The following is a 21,615-nucleotide window of genomic DNA, read 5'->3' on the forward strand; positions in this document are numbered from 1 at the left end:
ATTCAGTTTCATTTTTTTAATAACAAAAAAATATATATATATCAAGTTATCCACAGCCAACTTAAGGAACATTCCATTCTATATGGACCAACATGGTTTGCCATGAACAACAAGTTCAAAATCTGTTTTTGGAACAATGCTATCAATGACTTTAGTGTTTTAAAATAATATAAAAGTGGTGATTCATAACAATCCCACTGGTGTCTAACTGCAAGTTTTCTATTTACAATCTTCTTGTAGTTACAAGAATGCCCAATGGCAAACGTGTTACAGCATTCAGAACTAAAGTCAATAGCCAAGAGAATGTGTTGAGGTTTTCTCAGTTGTGCTGAAAGTCAGAGTCGCTGTCTGAATCCGTCTTATTGGGCGTTTTGTCCATCTCCATATGCAGCTCTCGGACAGTTAGGATGCGTGTGAGCATGCTTTCCAGAACCTCGTCACTCAGTGAGGTGGTTGTAAACCACGTAGGACTGCTGGGTACGCAGGAACGCTCGGGGCTCAGGTAGAACTGGGTTGCGTGATTTCTTATGCCTGGTGAGCTGGAAGAAACAAAACGCACCATGACTCAATTGACTAAAGTGCCCCTACTATGCTTTTTCAGAAATAACGTTTCATGCAGTGTCTAATAACTGTTTCTGAATGTAAAAGCTCTGTAAAGTTTCAAAAATCAAAAAGCAGTTTTGTGTCCCAAAAGAAAGAATCAACTTGATAATTGAAGAACTGAAATGAGTTTTCAGTAATCTCAGTCTCACTTCCTGCTCGAACCCACACCATAGACCGTAAAAAATATGGACGACTCAGCATCATCCATTTCTGCTTGCCAGAGTTGAAGCTTTCAGGCGGCCTGCACGGCGCTGACATCTTGGGACGATTCTGTGCAATAGAGATTTCAGGACCGGAGTGGCGCAGTAGAGAGCAGGAAGTAGAGCAGGAAGTACAGTCGTGATATTAAAAGCCCGCCCACACTCTCACAGATGCAGAACAATTAATTATGTTGGTGTGAAATAAAGTTATGAAAAATGTACCTTTGGCACCAATTACAATTACAAATCTTAGAATATGATGCTACAGGTTAGGCACACCTATTATTGGGCTGTTTCACCCACTCTTCTTTTGCAGGACCTCTTAAGCTCCATCAGGTTGGATGGGGAGCATTTGTGCACAAACCTTTTTTTAGATCTCTCTAAAGATATTCAAACGGGTTCAAGTCTGGGCTCTGACTAGGCCACTCAAGGACATTCACAGAGTTGCCCCATAGCCACTCCTTTGAACCTTCACATCAGTCTGAGGTCTAGAGCAGTGGTTCTCAAACCTGTCCTGGGGACCCCTCACCACTGCACATTTTGCATGTCTCCCTCATCAAACACACCTGATTCAAATCATCAGCTCATTAGTAGAGACTCTAAGATTTGAATTGGGTGTCTGATGAGGGAGACATGCAAAATGTGCAGTGGTAAGGGGTCCCCAGGACAGGTTTGAGAACCACTGGTCTAGAGCAGGTTTTCATCAAGGATGTCTCGGTACATTGATGCATTCATCTTTCCCTCGATCCTGACCAGTCTCCCAGTTCCTGCTGCTGAAAAAACATCCCCACAGCATGATGCTGCCACCCCCATGCTTCACTGTAGTGATGGTATTGGCCAGGTGGTGAGCAGTGCCTGGTTTCCTCCAGACATGATTCTTGCCATTCAGGCCAAAGAGTTCAATCTTTGTTTCATCAGACCAGAGAATTTTGTTTCTCATTGTCACAGTCCTTCAGGTGCCTTTTGGCAAACACCAGGTGGTCTGTGATGTGCCTTTTACTGAGAAATGGCTTCCATCTGGCCATTCTGCCATACAGGCCTGATTGTTGGAGTGCTGCAGAGATTGCTGTTCTTCTCAAAGTTTTTCCTCTCTCCACAGAGAAATGCTGGAGCTCTGTCAGAGTGATCATCAGGTTCTTGGTCACCTCCCTGACTAAGGCCCTTCTCCCCTGATCGCTCAGTTTGGCCGGCAGCCAGCTCTAGCAAGAGTCCTGGTGGTTCCAAACTTCTTCTATTTACAGATGATGGAGGCCACTGTGCTCACTAGGACCTAAAATGCTGCAGAAACGTTTCTATACCCTTCCCCAGATCTGTGCCTCGATACAATCCTGTCTCAGAGGTTTACAGACAATTCCTTGGACTTCATGGCTTGATTTGTGCTCTGACATGCACTGTTAACTGTAGGACCTTATATAGACAGGTGTGTGCCTTTCCAAATCATGTCCAATCAACTGAATTTACCACAGTTGGACTCAAATCAAATTGTGGAAACATCAAGGATGACCAGTGGAAACAGCAGCACCTGAGCACAATTTTGAATTTCATGGCAAAGGCTGTGAATACTTATATATATTAGGGCCGGGACTTTAACGCGTTAATTAAGATTAATTAATTACGTGACTTTAACGCGTTAATTAATTACGGAAAAAAAAAAAAAAATGTAACCACACTCATTTTTGCACCGCGGAACATTTTTCAATGAATGAGTTTCGACGGACCGATTATACTGGAACACCAACTAGCGCTCCGGAGTCACGACAACAACAAACCATAGTGAACATGAACGAAGAAGCGGATGAGAGAACCGCTTTGCTTGGCCCCGTGGATGGGAAATTTTGTTTTAAAAAACAAAAGAATGGAAGCGTCGTTAAGAGCATGGTTGTATGCAAGCTATACAACAAGGAATTTGCGTATCACCGCAGCACATCGAGCCTCAAATATCACAAATATGCTTTTGCTACACTTAATGGCAAACATTGCACTTGTCTGCTGGTCTGAAATAAATAAACAATATTTTGTTGATTAAGCTTAAGTATTCAGTCATTATTCAATGGTATACTAAAAATCCATGTGGAAAAATTACTTCTCACTGTTCTCAGGTCAAATATTTATATGCAATTAAAATGCGATTAATTTCGATTAATTAATTACAAAGCCTCTAATTAATTAGATTAATTTTTTTAATCGAGTCCCGGCCCTACTAAATATATATATATAACTTAAGTATAATGTGATCAGAGGGTATGTTGAAAGATGCAACTTACTGAAATATGTATCACGTCTTGTACTCTGCAGAAAGGCATCGTTAAAATTACTTGTAAACAATATAATGTTACATATACAGTGAGGAAAATAAGTATTTGAACATCCTGCTATTTTGCAAGTTCTTCCACTTGCAAATGGAGGGGTCTGAAATTGTCATTGTAGGTGCATGTCCACTGTGAGACGTAATCTAAATTAAAATCTGGAAATCACATGAATTATTATTATTAAGCTTCTTTCACGTTGTCATTATGGGTATGTTTTGTAGAATTCTGAGGACAATAATGAATTTGATCTATTTTGGAATAAGACTGTAACATCATAAAATGTAGTAAAAGTTCAGTCCTGTGAATACTTTCCGGATGCACTGTCAAAATAAGAGAAGAAAAAAACAACTGCAAATTTTGTTTCATGCTGACTTTAAACAAACCGCTGACATACCATTTTGAGAGATAGAACTCGTATAGCTTGACGGGACATCGGAGAGGATTGTCTGAGTTCTGCCGTATCTTTAGCACCCTTTGCCGTTCATCTTCCTTCTTCCTCTTCTTTACAGGGACACCATCTAAATGGGACAAAATTAATAAGTAACATAATAAGAAATAAAAAAACACTATAAAAATGATGACTGACCACTGACCCACACTTGGGTCCTCTTTCGGGGGATAGAAATGCAGGTAGGATACTTTGCTGTTAGCTGGACCCCGAGAGTAGCATTTGACATTTGCGAAAGACAGGCTACGGTGCTGCTCCACCGTCTTGTAGTTGAAGAACTTGGTGAAGAAATAGAGCAACGTGTTGAGCAGCACGCCGGGTGAAAACGCTCCCAGCTGCTTGCAGTCCCACAGATACTCCTCCTCCACACGAGAATGAACGTAACCTGTACAAACACACAGAGGTGTTTGAAGAGCAACAGAGAAACACACCAGTCTCGTGATGGTGTCTTAAATTACTCACCACTGGGGAAAATAGTTGGTTTCCATCCTTTGAGTATGTTGGACATTTCATGGCAGAATTTGGTGTAGAAGGCATCTGCGAAGATGTTCTCCATCCGATTGTTCTCAAACAGGTACTGTAAACATGAATGACGAGAGAGACACTCAAACAAACTAAATACAACATGACTGAATGTGTTCACTCTGTGTGATTTCTTGTTGTTTCACCTGCTGGATGCCCAAGCAGAGGTAAAAGATGCTGTCAGGGCTGTACTTCTCCCCGGTGGGTCGACGGACTTCAGAGATGAACTTGCTGAGGCCGTAGCTGAGCTCAGCCGTGCTACACTTCAACATGTTCTCCTTAATTGTCATAGTACGCGCTATGGATAATAAAAAGGACATTTAATGTTTAAATGGCACAAAGTCTGTCTCCCAAGTAAACTATATTAGTTACATTTTAGCCAAAGAGATGTGGTCCAGTATTGCTTCTGAACTTTAGGACTTAGTTTGCTTTACCCATTATTTTATTACCCACAAAATGAGACCTACAGCCAAATTTGGGAGTCTCCATGTTGGGTTGGGCTTCCCTCCAGCGCAGCCAGTCCTTCCAGGCATTGACACCATACTCGTGTCGAAGTTTGGAGAGGCTGTTTGGATGAGCTGATGCACATTTATGACCCTACATGGCAATAAAACATAATCATCAGAATTTCAGTTTTCCATAATGATATTGGGTAGGGCTGCATGATAATGGTTTAACTGATAATCATGATTATTTTGAGGAAAAATCATTAAATCACAACTTTCTTCTTTTTACATTTAATGACAATTATTTCACTTTCACCTTAACACAAATCAACTCATACACTGGGTTTATTTTCTTAATATTCCAATAATTAATTCCAGACGCAGTCAATGTCTCACAGAGACGCACAGAATATGCACACTTCAATAGCATTCACACACACTAGTCCATATTGAGGTTTGATTAAGTGTACAGCCCTACTTTTGATTCATTCATCCAGTATACAGTATACAGAAAATTGCCTTTTTTCCACAATTGGAAATTCACATTTTCCGCATCATGAAAATCATAGGGCCAGTTTGTCTGGAGGTGAGGAATAATAATGCTGCTTTATAGCTGTTCTTACCTTTTTCTTCTGAGGGTGGCCATCATTTCCTCTCTTGCGAGATCTTCGTTTGCCAGAATCAGTATCTTTTTGTGCTTGTTCTCTGAGAAGTTCAATGCTTTCTGAAACGTGAAAGGATAAAATATGAAAATATGACCTCTTAATCTCCGCAATTGATGATATTTTCCATAATTTATGACAAAATGCTTTCCTGCCATGGACCCTTTTCATAAACTGATGACGCGTTTCCAACATTGCAAACCTAGTATTTCATATTTTCATTTTATTTTTATAAAATGTAATACACATGTAGCCTGACAAGCCAGACCCACATCAAGATGTTTGGTCTGGAAACTCACCATTGACAGGGCTCAGTCCGAGGGGCGGGATAAACGGTTGTCTTTCAAACTCCCTCTGCACGCGATAGGATAGCGCTACAACCAACCAGAGCAACGAAGGTGAAACAGAGCTCGTTGATAGATTTAAACAGTGGCCGTATCTGGTCGGCTAAACTCTGAACACATCTTCCCTTTTTAAGAATGACTTCAGTGCCGTTCTTTTCTCAGAGAAAAGTTTAACTCCCAAGTCTTCCAGAATCGCGGTCAAAGCTGATTCGAAAGACCGCCGTTCGCCAGTTTCTGTGTTTACTAGAAGCACGCAAACGCAACTCGGCCGTTGTCATTATGGCCCCGCCCACCGACTATACACAATGTGATTGGTCCGGCAAGAGTTAGGGGAATACAGCTCAGAAGGGTATTGAGAGTTGCTAGACGACACTCGCGGACAGATTAAATTTGCTGCTGCTAGGGTGCGTCTAGATTTCTAGGCTAATACTCATGATATATACCAATGTAATCAACCTTTCTATATTATAATCCTGTAAATGTCAATGGACTTTTTTTCACAAGTTATTCCAGAAATCGGTGGTTTCCCTGTTATGCTGTAGGAGGCGCTGTTGCTGGTTGGCACCTTAAAAAAAATTATGTGGCAGGAAAAGAGTTAACCTAGAAGCTCTTACCGACTGGGAAATCAGCCTCCAGGTCCATTTGTGGCTCCTCTACTGCGGTAGAGACGGGGGTCTGTGTGGCAGATCTGGATGGAGGAGGCCTTTCAGGCTCTGGGGGTTGATCCCATGTCTGAGCAGAAGACACAGAATCCTCCTCACAACTCAGATTGCTGGAAAGGGCTTCAAAATCGAGGTCCTCCATAATGTTACCAGTCTGATCTGTGTAACAAAAAGCTTTAAAAGATATCTGACCAAAACAATTGCATGTGCATTTGCAGATTTAGTACACAGCCTAAACACCATAACCTTCAAATTTTCCATACCATTAGATGTGATGTGTTTCTCTGTCTCTGTCTCCTCAGCCACCATCTCTGCCATCATGATGAGCTCAGCCTCCAGAGGGTCATCAGGGATCTTCTCTTTGATTTCCTGAATGGTCTTCACAATGTGCTCAGCGCTGTCCAGAGTCGTGGGGAAGAACAAGGGCACTGGAACCTGTAAAGGGAAAGAGAGCCACATTTACATAATCAGACTACAAAACTACTAGGGCTGCACCTAACTAAAGATTTTTCTAGTTCACAAGTTTATTGAAGCCATTAACTGGCTGCGTGGCGTTTCTGTTGCGTGTCAGCTGCGTGGCGTTTTCTGTCTTTGCAAACCAGAAACGTGTCTGACGCGACGCTGCTGCTAGGTGATGTACAGGGAAGGCCTATACTTCGTGTTAAACATAAATATACAGCTCTGGGAAAAATTAAGAGGCTACTTAACGTTGAGAAATCAATGTTAAGTGGTCTCTTATTTTGTCCAGAGCTGTATAGCCTACTGATGCAGCAAAGACATCGTCAGCAGTATTGATGGCAAAATATGCTACAGAATATTTCGTTCTGTATTTCCTATATCGATAAAAATCAATAATTATTACAATTAGGCCTATACCTGCATTTAAGTTAACCTACAGACTTTCAAACATCAAAATGTCATTCATTAATATGTATTCGTGTCAAAATGAAAAAAAATTCTTATCCTATTTTGCCTGGAAACGCTTCCAACACAAGTGTCATGTGAAAAATAAGTGTCGATTCTATTTCTAGCATGTACACGTTTCCGGACATGCGTGTCACGCAGACAGTAGGCAAGCTCCAACATGAGAGCCGACAGGAAACCAGAGTTAAGAAAACAGTTAATACGGTTAGTTTTTTCAGAGTCGAAACCATACACGGTGAGTGAAACACTATCAAATGTCCGTTTTGTTGTTAATTAGCACATCAACACGAACGTATGGTGAATTGAAAGTTATTCAGAAAGTTAACCATATCTCAAGATTCTTTAGCTCCACCTCCACAAGTTTAGCTATTTTTAGGTAAGTATCGGTACAGCGCATCTGCCTTTTATTAATATTGTAAAAAAATAAAGACTCTTTGGAGATATGAAGGATGCAATACCACTCTATAGGTACTCAAGATTAACATGAGATTGACAAATTGTGTTATGCCCCCTTTAAAATTTCAGTAGCGTCATTAGGCACTATCTAGGTTAAGCCACGTAAAGTTGCTAACATTAGGCCATTACTCACGTTTCATGTTAGGTGACTTTTGTATTTCATGTCTGAAAAATACCTCATGGGTCAGCAGTGTTAACGATTTGTCCATTACGGACAGTGAGACTGTGAATTCTTGGACTTTTTTTCTGCTATTAAAACTACATTGAGCCAGAGTGGCAACTGTTTACATGTCTACTTTTAACATGTTAAAAGGAATAGTTCAGGCTAGATGCATTTTTAAACATCTGTGACGAAGAAACTTGGAAGGTGAGGATGAGGAAGAGGAGGGAATAGATGTACCGGAAGTGGAAGCTCTACAGCCTGTGGAACGTATTGGGTGTAGAGATGCATGGGAACTGGCACATAGACTGGCACCGGCACAGGCAGCACTATCACTTTAGGCATTTCATCTGCAGGACAAAAGAGATATGGTATATGAAACTGTTGCAGCAACGTATTTTGTGATTAATAAAAAGAGAAAACAAGTAGGGAAGATTCGTCCAGAATAAGCCTGCTAAAAAAGCAGTCACGAGCTGGAGCTGGTGAATACCTATTTGTGTCTCAGCATCAGTAGTGTGAGGTTTACAGGACGTGGCTTTGTTTTTGCTTGTGGATTTATATTGCGTGGCTTTATATTGCGAGACTTTATTCTTCAGGATTTGGGATGACGAGACAGGAGATGTCACAGTACGTTTCTATGAGCAGAGCAAAGAACAGAAGATCAGATCAAAGCAAATCAGATGCATTGAAAAATAGCTGAAATAAAAATAGCCTTTTGAATCCAGATTCTGCTCTCAACAAATACAAGTTTTATTGAAAACCTCATGTTTAAGACTATGGATGTAAAAACTGATTTTTCCAGACAAACTCACATGTTCTGTAACTTTTACAGTAACAGCAGCTGGAACTGAGCCTGAGGACACAAAAGGGTTAAATGTGAGTAATTTGAGCACAAAATGCATTTCAGTCTATAATCATATGCGTAATGTATAAGTGTTCTGTTCAGTGTAACAAGTGTTTAAATGGTTAATGTTTCTGTGGTTAAATCACCTTTTGGATCTGGCTGTTTGTTAGATGCATTTGAAAGTGAAACAACACTGGCAATAACTGGTGTGGCCTCTTTAGTACTTTGAGGGACTGCAGAGGATACTGGAGTCGCACCTGTGGAGACAGTGACATCGCAGGACTCCAGACTAAAGAAAGTGAAACATTTAGGATTTGCCACACTGACCCCCAGCCAATTACAGAATCTACAGAATGAACCAAAAATGGAGAAAATAAAAGCAGTGAGAAAAAAGCAGACCAACCCAAATATCCAAGAAATCTACGGTAATATAAAAGAGAACATACTCTGTGTGGCTAGAGATTTGCTTGTAGCTTTGATGACAGTTCCAGTGATGCCCTGCAGACTGCAAAAGAACATCAGGCACCGCAGGCTGCAGAAATGCTTCATCTCACCCAGCCATTTCACCGTCTCTGTCGTTTTCTTGGCCTGCCTGCACATGGAGCACTTTATTTCCTGTCAAAATTGTGCAGCAGAAACACCCAATGTTACTTTTAGAAGCCACACTGGTTTCATAATTTCTTCAGGAGTTAGTTCACCCAAAAATGAAATTGATGTCATTAGTGACTCACCCTAATGTCGTTACATACCTGTAAGACCTCGGTTCATCTTCACACACAGTTTAAGTTATTTTATATTTAGTCTCGAGAGTGTATGCACACGATACTGTCCATGTCCATAAAGGGAATAAAAACATAATCAAAGTAGTCCATATGTGACATCAGTTAGTTAGTTAGAATCTCTTGAAGCATCAAAAATACATTTTGGTCCAAAAATAAAAAACTATGACTCTATTCAGCATTGTCTTGTCTTCCCTGTTTGTTTTCAATCCTCAAATAACGATTCAAATGGTTATGAATCAGTGTACTGATTCATGATTTAAATCACCAATGTCACATGATTTCAGGAGTTTGACACGTGATCTGAATCATGAATCGATACGCTGATTCATAACCATTTAAATATTTATTTGAGGATTAAATATAAAATATCTTAAACTGTTTTCTGAAGATGAACGGAGGTCTTACGGGTGAGGAACGACATTAGAGTGAGTCATTAATGACATAAATTTCATTTTTGGGTGAACAAACCCTTTAAGTGCAATGTTGCAGCAAAATGTAACATAGTATGACACAATATGTGACCTCTTCATGACCCTTTTCTGCATAACTAAAGCAAATAAACAATAAATAACTACATAACTAAATAGATTAACAGCTAAGTAAATAACTAACTAAATAGCTAAAACAAATATTTTTTTTATATATTAATAAAAAACAATAAGGAAATATACAGAATTCATGTAGTCAAGAGTCAAGAGCATTGAGTGATTTTCTGATAGACATCACAGCAGCAGTTTTGTTTGTTTTATTATGTGTGTACATTTTTCATGTGCTTTCTTTTGTTTTGATGTTTGTTTATTTTAATATAATTTAAGTTTGTCTGTTCCCACCTCCTTCCCTCCACAACAACATACTGTGTTAAAATGTTAAATATTACCTGGCGGATTAATAAACTATGTTTTGATAAGCAATCTTTCCCACAGAACTCCTCTTGCTTGCCATCAAAGACCTTGGTCACCACAGTCTTTGAGCTGCTGTCACAGTAGAAGCAGTTGCGACAGTGTTTCTTCCCCCATTTCTTGAACTGGTTATGCTCAAAGAGTGACTTGCATCCTGTACAGAAATAAATAAATCCACAAACGAAAGGTCACACATACAAATTGACAACAACACATTTGTGGTTATTTAAAAAATAACGGTTCCAAACAAATTAAATATTAATGCTTAAACTTACTCTCACTGCAGAAAGAACGGTCGACCTTGTTTATCCTTCTCACTAGTGTCACAGATTTATTGAGCTTGCAGTGTTCACAGTGAGCCACAATGTTGTTGATTCTTCTAAACTCCTCAATACAAGCATTATTGCAGAAGGCGTACATTTTCCTCTGAAAGACCAGATAAAAAAGAGGTTAAAGTCAACTATCTATCTGTCCGTCCGTCCGGGATGCCTTTAAAATAAAAAAATTGCTTGATTAAATAAATGCTTTGTTTATAATTACTTTCTAAGCCATGATGCTTTAACGGTACAAAGAGCTCATGTCACAAGAACATAGCAAATTTGATTTCTCATGTCCTGACTCCTTAAAAACCCAGTTTTTGTAATTGGCCTAATAAAACAAGTAAGTCAAGTAACAGTGAACAGGAGTACCTTAAACTCCAGCAGTTCAGGTCTGTGGAAGAAAGAGTTCAGACACTGAGAGCAAGGGATCTTGGCGACTGTCTGCACTGAACCACTGGGAGTGCTAGTCTTTGTTGAGGAGCTGGGCTCTGATGATGCAGGTTTGGGAGCAGGTTGGGGAGCAGGTTTGGGAGCAGGTTGGGGAGCAGGTTTGGGAGCAGAAGGTTTGGGAGCAGCAGGTTTGCGAGTAGATTTGCTGATGGTTTTGGAGCTGCTTGTAGAAGTTGCCATGTTCACCTGCTTGTTAGGTTTTTTCTTACTGAAGAACTCCTGGACCAAACAGAACAATCAAACTATTAGCATTCAAATATTTTAACATGCACGATTCCTATATACTAAGCAAAAATACCAGTGCCAGAGTAATGGGCGATATATAAACGATATGCTATATAAACGATACAAAATTGGCTTACGATAGATTTTAATTATATTGCACTCTCGCGATAATGCATGTTGATGACGGAATCTACCCGCGAAATTTAGAGCCACGAGCTGCAACTGATTGCAACGCATCATTAGTCATCTTGAGTAAACATAGCTGAAAGCGAAATAAAGGAACTTTGATAAAGGCCGGCGCAACATCCTTTTGGACTTGGTTCGGATTAAGGCCCTTTACGAAATATTCGCTTAGCTTTTTCGTTACGCGTCCGGTGTGAAAGGGCCTTTGGCGTCCGACGCAGAGATGCGCGGACGAGCGCGAGCGCACACACACGCTCGCTGTCTTTCTGTTTCTAGTCTCTGCCGTGTGTCTCTATATGAAGACACGGACGCATAAATCACTTCATGAGAATTTACCGTTTTATTTGAGAAAACTGATGATTTGATGATATGAATGAATACAGGCAGACACTCAAAGGTCTTCACGGCAACCCGTCATAATAAAAGTTCGGTTGAACGTGAGAAAATTTTCATAAAACTGAAAATTTGAAAACTGTCATGTGATATTAAATTAATACAGACCCTCAAAGGTCTTCACGACAACCCGTCATAATAAAAGTTCGGTTGAACGTGAGAATTTTCATAATTAGGCTACTGGTTGATTTAACTTACCGGTAGTCTCTACCTAACGTTAATAATAATAATAATTTGTCTCTACTAACGTACTACTACTAATAATGCCTAGATGGTTGATTATTTTTCACTTGATATTTTTATAAACAATGTTTACTTTTAAACAGCATACAGCCTTTAATGTTTATTTAACGTTGCTGTTTACTTATAATGAATATCATCTTAAATAATAAACGTATTGAATTAAAAAATACTGTAAAATGTGTATGGTATTGGTACCGACTAAAGGAATTTTGTAATCGTGACATCTCTGTTCCCTGATTCATAGTATCCATTCCTCTATTAACAAGACATCAGTTTTCAATTCATTAAGAGAACAAAATGTTTAAAACCAAATACGTTATATTAGGCTGGAGGTAAGAGACTAGTTTGAAATATGTTTTAATTTAAAGTATCTGAGCATTACACAAAAGGATTGTCTTTGCCTAATACTAAAAGTATTGTTAGTGTCTGTTCCTTAATTAAAAAGACACCAGTTTTTTTCTGTTCTCTGCATCTTGGGTGGCATTTAAGAACCAAGGACATTCAAGCAGAATTTTTCAGAAGGTTCTATTATAATGTATATATATATCGCAATATATATCGTTATTGCAAGAGGCTGCAATGTATATCGCAATATGGATTTTAGGCCATATTCCCCATCCCAGATATAACAATACTATACCTTATATGCTAGTACACAGGAAAAAGAGCAGAAGTTCTGAACGGATCCATCAAACATGGCTATGTGGTACTGGGGCATTAGTTTCAGCTTGCAGTTGTTACATTCCACTGGAACACCTTGTTTACAAGACAACAAAGACACATGTATGCACTTTATGTTCGTATGTATAATACTACATTATGTAAATATTATTAAATAAATGCAGCTTTGGTGAGCATAAGACTTACCATCACAGGAAAAAAATACATTTTAAAATATATCCACATAGAAAATACTTTCAAAAAATTATTAAATGTTATTCTTAAATAAATGCAGCTTTGGTGAGCATGAGACTTCTTTCCAAAAGATTTTAAAATCTTACCGGCCCTAAACTTTTGAATGGTAGGTATTGGCTAATATCTTGAAATTATCGGTACTCATGCTCAGACTGCAATTGGTTTCTGTGCATTCCTATGATTAAGCACATAGAGTTGTGGGTAAATGTATGGTCACGGTACCTGAAGAACTGGTCTGGCCTTTACTCGCCATTACACAGGAAGCAGAGCAGAAAAGCTCCCTGATGCCCTCCGAGTTGGGACTGTCCACCGCATCTGCAGCCGGGCGCAGGGTATGACACAGTTTGCAGGTGACAAGTTTCAGACTCCTCTATAAATGAAGAGTTTATCCAGTTTATTTACTTGCACTTAAAATACTTAACTTTAAAGTGCCCCTATTACGCTATTTTAAAGGTTCCCAATCTTGTTTTGGAGGTATCCTACAATAGGTACACATGCATCCAAGGACAAAACACTTCAATTTTCTCTTAATATACATTGCACATCACATCATTTCTCTTTCGGATTGTTCATCTCTCTAATCCCCATTTCCAAGAGCTCTGCTCTGATTGGTCAGACAGCCCAGTTTGTTGATCTGCCACTTAAAGCTCAAGTTGGTAGCAAAACATTTAACACATCTTAATTTCAGCTCCAGGAACTTCCTCGGCACATAATACACAGGGATACAGACATACTACGATACAGGGATACTACGATTTGCGTCAGTTTTTCAGTATCAATTCCAGCACAAGTCTCCACAGCAGGATTCACAGCAAAGTTGAAAAAAGCGTCTTCTCGACATGTCAACAACACAAAAGAAACTCTTCCAATCAGCTACAGCGTTTGAGGGTCAAAGTAGAAGTTGTTCGTTGGCAGCCAATGAAGACCAAAGGTGGACATTATGAAATTTAATGTAACCGGAAGTAAGACTGGAATTACTGACGACACGTTTCGGCATTTCAGAATCAATTCTTCTGCTGCGCACTTTGACCTTTAAAACTTTGCAGACCTTTTACAAAATCACAAACAGCTAGATTACACACTGCATGTAAGGTAATATTAAAAAAGCAAAACTGGGGCACTTTAATAATAGCATTTGAACAAAATGACTGATAACCTAATGAGTCCTATTACTGTTCCCTTGCAATTACCTGTTTATAGGCTGTGAGGCAGTTTTGTTTGCAGAACTTCATAACTCTGTCCTCCATCCGCAGAGACGGACACTGAGTGTCTGTGCCATAGCAGTATCCACCGCAGTTCACACAGCTGCTCATGTTCAGCTTATTGGAGGAGCAGAACTGGTTTAAGCAGCTGTCGCTGCACAGCTTATGAATGGAGCCCATGGAGTTCACTTCATGAGTGTGAGTCTGAGAAGTGACAATTTCAGATCTTTAAAAACTCAGTGACAATTATATTAATTAGACAATTAAGGCAACAAAATATTCTTTCCAATAGAGATCTCTTTTCAATTGAGCACATAAATATCTAGCCTGGATGCCAGCCAAACTCAGCCCCGCCCACAACATTTGAGCTTGGGTTGTTCGGTCTGGACTCGATCCATAGAGGAGTAATTATGCCCAAACTGAAAGTGTTCGGACCAATGAAATCATCAGGGCGGGCTTTAGACGATGATAGACAGATGATCAACAGTAACATAATCATGCACGTCATCAAAGGGGCTTGGATGATGTTCGTTCAAATCCAGCTCAGACATGACATACATCTGTAGCTTACTATACTTGTTGTAGCCATTACACAATGTTTTTTTTCCCTTTCATATTTATGTTTAAATATTATAATATTATTTTTTTAAATTTCATCTGATACAAGTGCAAAGATGCAAGTGGGTCAGAAATGATTTTGGTGGTTATATTTAGTTGAATATTAAGTTTTGTTTTGTAAAAAGCCTCTTTCATTTTGTACAAATTGTCTCTTAATTTTAATAAAGGTTTCTTCGGCCAATTGCATGTATTTAATTAATAAAAAGCTAATAAGTAGACGGTCGCGGAAACCATCGCTTTCATTGTGAACTGAAGCGCGTCTCAAACTGAAACTCAGCAGGCTTGCCTCACAGACATGAGAAATATGTAGCCTAATATGTGTAGAAACTAAATGATTTAAATAAGCATAGTGCAGTGTTCAGAACTCACACATTAAACAAAAAGCTTGATACTGATGGATCACGGCGATGGGCATGAGTGGGATGTTTTTTTTAACCTTCTACATACTGAATATGATCGCGTGAAAGCACATTTGAAGGTAGCACTTATTCACACACGTAATCGTTCTCTCTAATGCATTCAAAAACATCTTGTAGTGCTTGATTACAGTTATTAGTACTGTAGTTACAATATACAGTTATTCTATTATATGATTTTGAATGAGCAAACATCTGTATTGATCCGTAGATAAAATGTATAGAGCGTGGAGGGGAAATTGCCGCTGCTCCATTCTGCTGACATAGCCTACTCTGGTGTTGACTCGCAAGACTCGCAGCGGGGCGGGGCGTGGCATCACGATGGTGTTCCTCCATCACGATGGACGATGATATCGTCCATCGGCACAACCCTATACTCTGTGTATCCTTAAAATCTTTTTTTTTTACAACACCGGCAAAGATCGTTTATTTCAGCGTGCGTGCAGACAGGGTTGCCAAGTTTTTACAACAAAATGCGGCAACTACTAGCAAGGTTATTTTGGCAAGATTGCCTGCTAAAATTCACATTCATGGGTCATGGCTATATATCACATAATAGTCACTTCAACAAGCGGACATGGAAAACAACCCGTGGAAAAAAACGGACTTAGCAACACAGTGCAGTTGAGCTCTGTTGACATTCGACAATTAACGTAATGTGTCGCTTCGTTGCTCTGATTGGTTGTAGGTCTATCCAATTGAGGTCTTTCCTGTTTTGGTTGAAACACGCCCCATAATCACAGCCCAATGGAGCATCAGACTCAATATTCTGACTAATAGAGTACGACCACGTCAGGCTAAAGAATATCATTCCTAGTCACATTGCGACACACTAGAGGAACAAAACGGTTAAATTATGATTTCATCATCATCGTGTTTTTGGTCTGTCACATTTTTAAACTCCTATAAGAGATCATAAAGCTTTTTGTATGTACCCGGCTTAAGGAGAGATAATTGACAGGATGATGTTGGAGGAACTGGTGTGCAACAGATCCTTAGCGTCATTGACAAATATATTATCTTGTAAAATGCACGGACAGTACCGCCGGGCTCTATACACATCTGCACGACCATGAATTAGAAAGCGGAAGTGAAAGGCAAACACGCATTCAAAAGGATATAATTAACAACATATATATAAAATTATATACAACATCAACTATCCCAATGTATAAAAAATAAAATCGAATTTATATGAATCGCAAGCTTAAGAATTGAAATCGAATTGTGAATTTGTCAATGCCCTGCCCTACAGAACGGTGTATTCTTCAGCACAGATGGAGAAGTCTACTCACCACTCCTGTCTTCTGACACACACTGCACTTGAAGTTTAAAGCACTGAGGCATTTCTGACTGCAGAATTCCTTCAAAGTCCCTGACATGTCCACCGGGCCATTTACAGTGTTATGGTGGTCTCGAATCTCTCTGAAGGTAAAGGTACATCAGGGCAATTAATTCCAGCAATATACAATTATACTGTTGAATGAAATGTTGCAAGCGTACTTTCGGCAGCCGTGACATGTTTTGGTCTTGCTGCTGCAGAGACATGCAGGTGAGCAGTAGAGTTTAGAAGAGCCACTGCGCTGGAATGCCGTTTGTCCCTTCAGCATGACCTTATTACAGGCTGTGCAGAGCAAACCAACTTGATTAAAAGGTTGAATAGGTTCGGCTGGGACTGATGGAGCCTTTTCTGGGACATTTACTGGAGCTCCTGTGACAAGAAAAGAACAATGTAAGAAACTGACTTTAGATGTTTAAAGGAAAAGCTCACCCAAAAGGTTTTTTATCCTGTTTGAAGGATGATTACAAATTTAAAACGAAATATGTAAGTGTCAAGTTTGGAACAAATGCATTAAAATATATACAAAGCTTACAACCACTGTAATGTTTATACCGATGGATGCCGTGGAAGCATTTACTCCAACAGAGAATGCAGCTCCGATCTTGAAACCATCAGGTGTTTGTTCAAAGTCCTGCAAGCATAAACACATTGGGATAATCCATTTTTATTTTTGAAATAAGTTTCATCTGTAAGGCCGCCCAAATCGTCCCAATGGAGGCTAACAATCCGCGGGGGAAGGTCGCTGCGCGTTCGTCTTTTCAGCGGGGAAAAGGGATTTTATTCCAATTCCTCGTTATCTGACTCCATTTAATCATAATTTAGAATTTAGGTTAGAATGCCAATTGGTTATCTGGTCATTTATATTTAATAGTTTAAGTACACATTTAATTATTCCGTTTAACCCTTTGTTGAAATTATGCCCGTTCGTAACCTGAATAATTCCAGAGCAAGTCAGAATCAATCAAAGTGTAACAATTTATTAACAGTCAGGTAAATGTATAACGCCAATTATATAATCAATTCAAAGGTAGCCTAATCCATATAACATCAAATACTCTGAAGTAAAGAATGAAATGTATACCTGACTTCTGAAAATTACATAATGCTGGCTATCTTGAAACGTCTAGCATTACGGGCTGAGCTGACTACAGAATCGAGCCCTGAGCTCTTTGCAACATTTCCTTAAATACCCAGAACCAGATGCATACCCAGAACCATTTGAAACTCTTTCAAATGGAAACAAGAGTTCACAATAGGAATTTGCATGAATCAAGTCCTATAAACTTGAGAAGAAGAGAGGCCAAATGGCTGAAAGCCACACCCACCATACACCAAGGAAAGATATCTTTAAACTCTCAAAACATTTATGATGTTCTAGTTTACTTCTGTGGAGTAGAGATATTTGTACCAGTCGCACTGAGACATTTCAAATGATATCAAACACATATAATACTGTATCATGAGGATTGACATTGTAGCAAAGAGATTTCTGGTGCATTTCAGGTGATCTCAAGTTTGGGGGAGCAGGAATTTGGGGGAAGTTTCATGTGAAAGGAAAGGCATGTAAATTAGTCATTAGTAGATGGTTCACTCAGTGTGATGTCTCGGACAGAGACGCTAACTGTATGAATGAGTTCAAATGCTAATTTCCTTTGTTTTCTCAGAGTGATTAGACATTTCAGCATCAGCTAGTTTTTCCATTCTTACACACCAAAAAAAAAGTTCAATAAAAATGTATTTAATGAAGTAAAAAATCTTTATGAAATATTTTTACAACCTAGAATAAAATGTTTTATAATGTTGCCCATTTAAAATATAATTAACATTACATTTGAAAATGTAATTTATTTCTGTAATAAGAAAGCTGAATTTCCAGCATTACTCAAGTCTTGTATATGTATTATCAAAACAGTTAATGTTGTTGTTGGAACATTTTAATTTATGAATTATAATGTATGCATCATAAATGCATAACTGAGTGTTAAAACAAACAAACAAATGTATAATAGTTACAAAAGTAGAGCACCTCATCTTCCTTAATGTTTCTCACAGGGGGCTGCAACACTTTCTTCCACTCTTCATCCATTGGTTCATCCTTGATCTTCAAAGGTAGAATGACAAAGGTCACTTTAATTTTTGTCAACAGCCTGTCTTTGCTGGACAAATGTAAGTGATTTTATATGTGCTTCATGGATTAGCAAACAAACTCAAACTTATTTTCACCTCAGTGGTAAACATTAAACAGTGGTGCTGTGCTTACCGTTAGAGCAGATGATTCATTTGTCTTGGTTTTTCCATCTTGGTTTTTCTTTGTTTCTGTTAAACAGGAAGTCATGCTCAATACAACAAATCATGTTCAATTCAAAGAACATAAACAGTATAAACTTATTAGGAATTTATAATAAGTATAGTTTTAAAGGAGCAAGAGTCTGAACCAACTAAAATTAAATTATTGGTTCAATTACCTGAATCTATTGTTCGGTCTACTTCCATCTTCCCACTGTAATCTTCATTCTGGTCTACTGCCATTTCATTCGTGCAGTCCTCAACTTTAGTGATCACAAGCTCTTCTGAAGACTGTGCTATGTCCTCTGCGTACATGTCCGGATGTCCTGTGGAATCCTCACTGGCCATAAGGACACTTGCTGCAGATGTAGAGCCCAGCTGTGAAACTGCAGACTGTGAAGGGCTAGACTTTGCTCCTAAAAGTGGGAAATTATTAAATTAATTACAGTTACACATTCTATGTACTCAAAGTAATAAGTAAATTATGCATAATAACATGCAAGTAACCAAACCCTATTCCTAACCATAAAGTAAGTACAAATATCACAATCTCTATTCAAATGCCTAAACAATCTTTTCCAATAATTCTGCTACAGCTATAAACCTTTGACAAGTATGATCACAGCGAGCGTTGATACGTGTGTTGGTGCTGCTGCCGTTCCAGAGAGAGCAGCTGTTATATAAAGGTGGTGGTCATATAATTAGAATATCATCAAAAAGTTTATTTATTTCACTAATTCCATTCAAAAAGTGAAACTTGTATATTATATTAATTCATTACACAGAGACGGATATATTTCAAATGTATATTTCTTTTCATTTTGATGATTATAACTGAAAAAAAAAAATCCCAAATTCAGTATCTCACAAAATTAGAAAATTACTTAAGACCAATACAAAGAAAGGATTTTTAGAAATCTTGGCCAACTGAAAAGTACGATCATGAAAAGTATGAGCATGTACAGCAGCACTCAATACTTAGTTGGGACTCCTTTTGCCTGAATTACTGCAGCAATGTGGCGTGGCATGGAGTCGATCAATCTGTGGCACTGCTCAGGTGTTATGAGAGCCCAGGTTGCTCTGATAGTGGCCTTCAGCTCTTCTGCTTCACAATACCTGATGCTGTCAGTTGTTCAAGAGTGGCTTAACACAAGGAATGCGACAGCTGAAACCCATGTCTTGCATACGTCTGTGCGTAGTGGTTCTTGAAGCACTGACTCAAGCTGCAGTCCACTCTTTGTGATCTCCCCCACATTTTTGAATGGGTTTTGTTTCCAGGGTACAGTTATTCCTATTGCTTGTACACTATTTTCTACCACATATTTTCCTTCACTCCCTATTAATGTGCTTGGACACAGCTGTGTGAACAGCTGCCTCTTTTGCAATGAACTTTTGTGTCTTGCCGTCCTTGTGCAAGGTGTCAATGGTCGTCTTTTGGACAACTGTCAAGTCAGCAGTCTTCCCCATGATTGTGTAGCTTACAGAACTAGACAGAGAGACCATTTAAAGGCCTTTACAGGTGTTTTGAGTTAATTAGCTGATTAGAGTGTGGCACAGGTGTCTTCAGTATGGAACATTTTCACAATATTCTAATTTTCTGAGATACTGACTTTGGGATTTTCCTTAATTGTCAGTTATAATTGTCAGTTCCTTAATTGTCAGTTATATTGTCATCAAAATTAAAATAAATAAACATTTTAAATATATCAGTCTGTGTGTAATGAACAAATATAATATACAAGTTTCACTTTTTGAATTGAATTTGTGAAATAAATCAACTTTTTGATGATATGCTAATTATATGACCACCACCTGTATAGCCTAGGTATATAGCCTTTTTATGATTGGTGTTTTTGATGTAAACTCCCTTTATCATTGTTTTGCAATCCGTTTCTTTATAGAAATCTAAAAAAAACCTTGTCTTTCTTTTTTTCAACATTTGCATTTCCAGCTCTCATTATTCACATCAACTAAAAAAAACAAAAAACAGCACAGTGTATGCGCAAGTAAAAATCCACCTTGAGCGAACATAAACTATTTTGCGAACTAAGGGATTTATTTTGTCGTTTACATCACTCATTTCTGATGCAACACTACAAAATGGGCATTAAACAGGGTTATGGAAGAATAGCTACTGTTTTTTAATGTTGCTTTATCACTCTTAATTTTAAGAGCTGGACACGCTTGATGTTAAGAAGGGTTATTTATTATAAGAGTTATATATTATTAACAAATTATTAAATGGTGTAGTCGCGCTTACTGACACGCATCCAAAGCGTGCATACAGAAAAATGACTGAGACAGCATGTGATCCTGAATTAGATTCTCCTTCAATTGTCCTTGAATAGACGAAAATACACACAATTATCAACGAATATGCCCAACTCAGTCACTATGAAGGGAAGAGATCTGAAACTAGGGACTTTGGAGGGAGCAGGACACTTGTGTGTGCCGTTTGGAAAATGTATCTAATATTATTTAATCTAACCTATGAAACTTATTTAAACTTTACATGAAATGACCACAAAAAAACATGACATCACAAACAAAACAACTTGCACTATTCAGTTTATACATTAACTCGAACTCTCCCACCAATTAGGCTTTAAAATGAATCGTGGATTTGCCACCCTTGGTCACATGACCATAAACCTGTATTTCTACGATTTCTAATTAGCTTTGTTTTTATTCTTAATAACCAAACTAAAATAAATATAACTACAATATTATAATAATATACATCATGGGATAAAAGGTTTGA

The 21,615-nt window shown here is 38.5% G+C and overlaps 1 protein-coding gene across 15 annotated transcripts in view; it reads right to left on the reverse strand.

Moving 5' to 3' along the window:
• Nucleotide 1: 1 nt before the first annotated feature.
• zmym4.2 (zinc finger MYM-type containing 4, tandem duplicate 2) overlaps nt 2-21,615 on the reverse strand; it is an 87,363-nt gene continuing 65,749 nt past the window's right edge. For 12 of the 15 annotated variants that reach the window (XM_067426552.1, XM_067426544.1, XM_067426553.1 and 9 more), the window contains exons 5-29: nt 18,829-18,884; nt 18,595-18,669; nt 17,121-17,199; nt 16,730-16,937; nt 16,522-16,651; nt 14,181-14,396; nt 13,213-13,360; nt 12,716-12,831; nt 10,951-11,250; nt 10,537-10,687; nt 10,240-10,415; nt 9,027-9,195; nt 8,727-8,837; nt 8,549-8,589; nt 8,227-8,371; nt 7,977-8,086; nt 6,460-6,631; nt 6,149-6,355; nt 5,152-5,252; nt 4,550-4,679; nt 4,229-4,380; nt 4,023-4,137; nt 3,706-3,945; nt 3,507-3,630; nt 2-539 (exon numbers count right to left, since the gene is read on the reverse strand). In XM_067426552.1, coding sequence (XP_067282653.1) covers nt 320-539; nt 3,507-3,630; nt 3,706-3,945; nt 4,023-4,137; nt 4,229-4,380; nt 4,550-4,679; nt 5,152-5,252; nt 6,149-6,355; nt 6,460-6,631; nt 7,977-8,086; nt 8,227-8,371; nt 8,549-8,589; nt 8,727-8,837; nt 9,027-9,195; nt 10,240-10,415; nt 10,537-10,687; nt 10,951-11,250; nt 12,716-12,831; nt 13,213-13,360; nt 14,181-14,396; nt 16,522-16,651; nt 16,730-16,937; nt 17,121-17,199; nt 18,595-18,669; nt 18,829-18,884 — 3,692 coding nt within the window. In that variant the 3' untranslated portion in view covers nt 2-319. Of the gene's footprint in view, nt 540-3,506; nt 3,631-3,705; nt 3,946-4,022; nt 4,138-4,228; nt 4,381-4,549; nt 4,680-5,151; nt 5,253-6,148; nt 6,356-6,459; nt 6,632-7,976; nt 8,087-8,226; nt 8,372-8,548; nt 8,590-8,726; nt 8,838-9,026; nt 9,196-10,239; nt 10,416-10,536; nt 10,688-10,950; nt 11,251-12,715; nt 12,832-13,212; nt 13,361-14,180; nt 14,397-16,521; nt 16,652-16,729; nt 16,938-17,120; nt 17,200-18,594; nt 18,670-18,828; nt 18,885-19,033; nt 19,271-21,615 lie in introns of all 15 variants that reach the window. The other 3 variants (XM_067426556.1, XM_067426557.1, XM_067426545.1) reach the window with 2 other exon arrangements.

Source organism: Pseudorasbora parva, chromosome 19 (assembly GCF_024679245.1).
Source record: "Pseudorasbora parva isolate DD20220531a chromosome 19, ASM2467924v1, whole genome shotgun sequence".
NCBI lineage: Eukaryota > Metazoa > Chordata > Actinopteri > Cypriniformes > Gobionidae > Pseudorasbora > Pseudorasbora parva.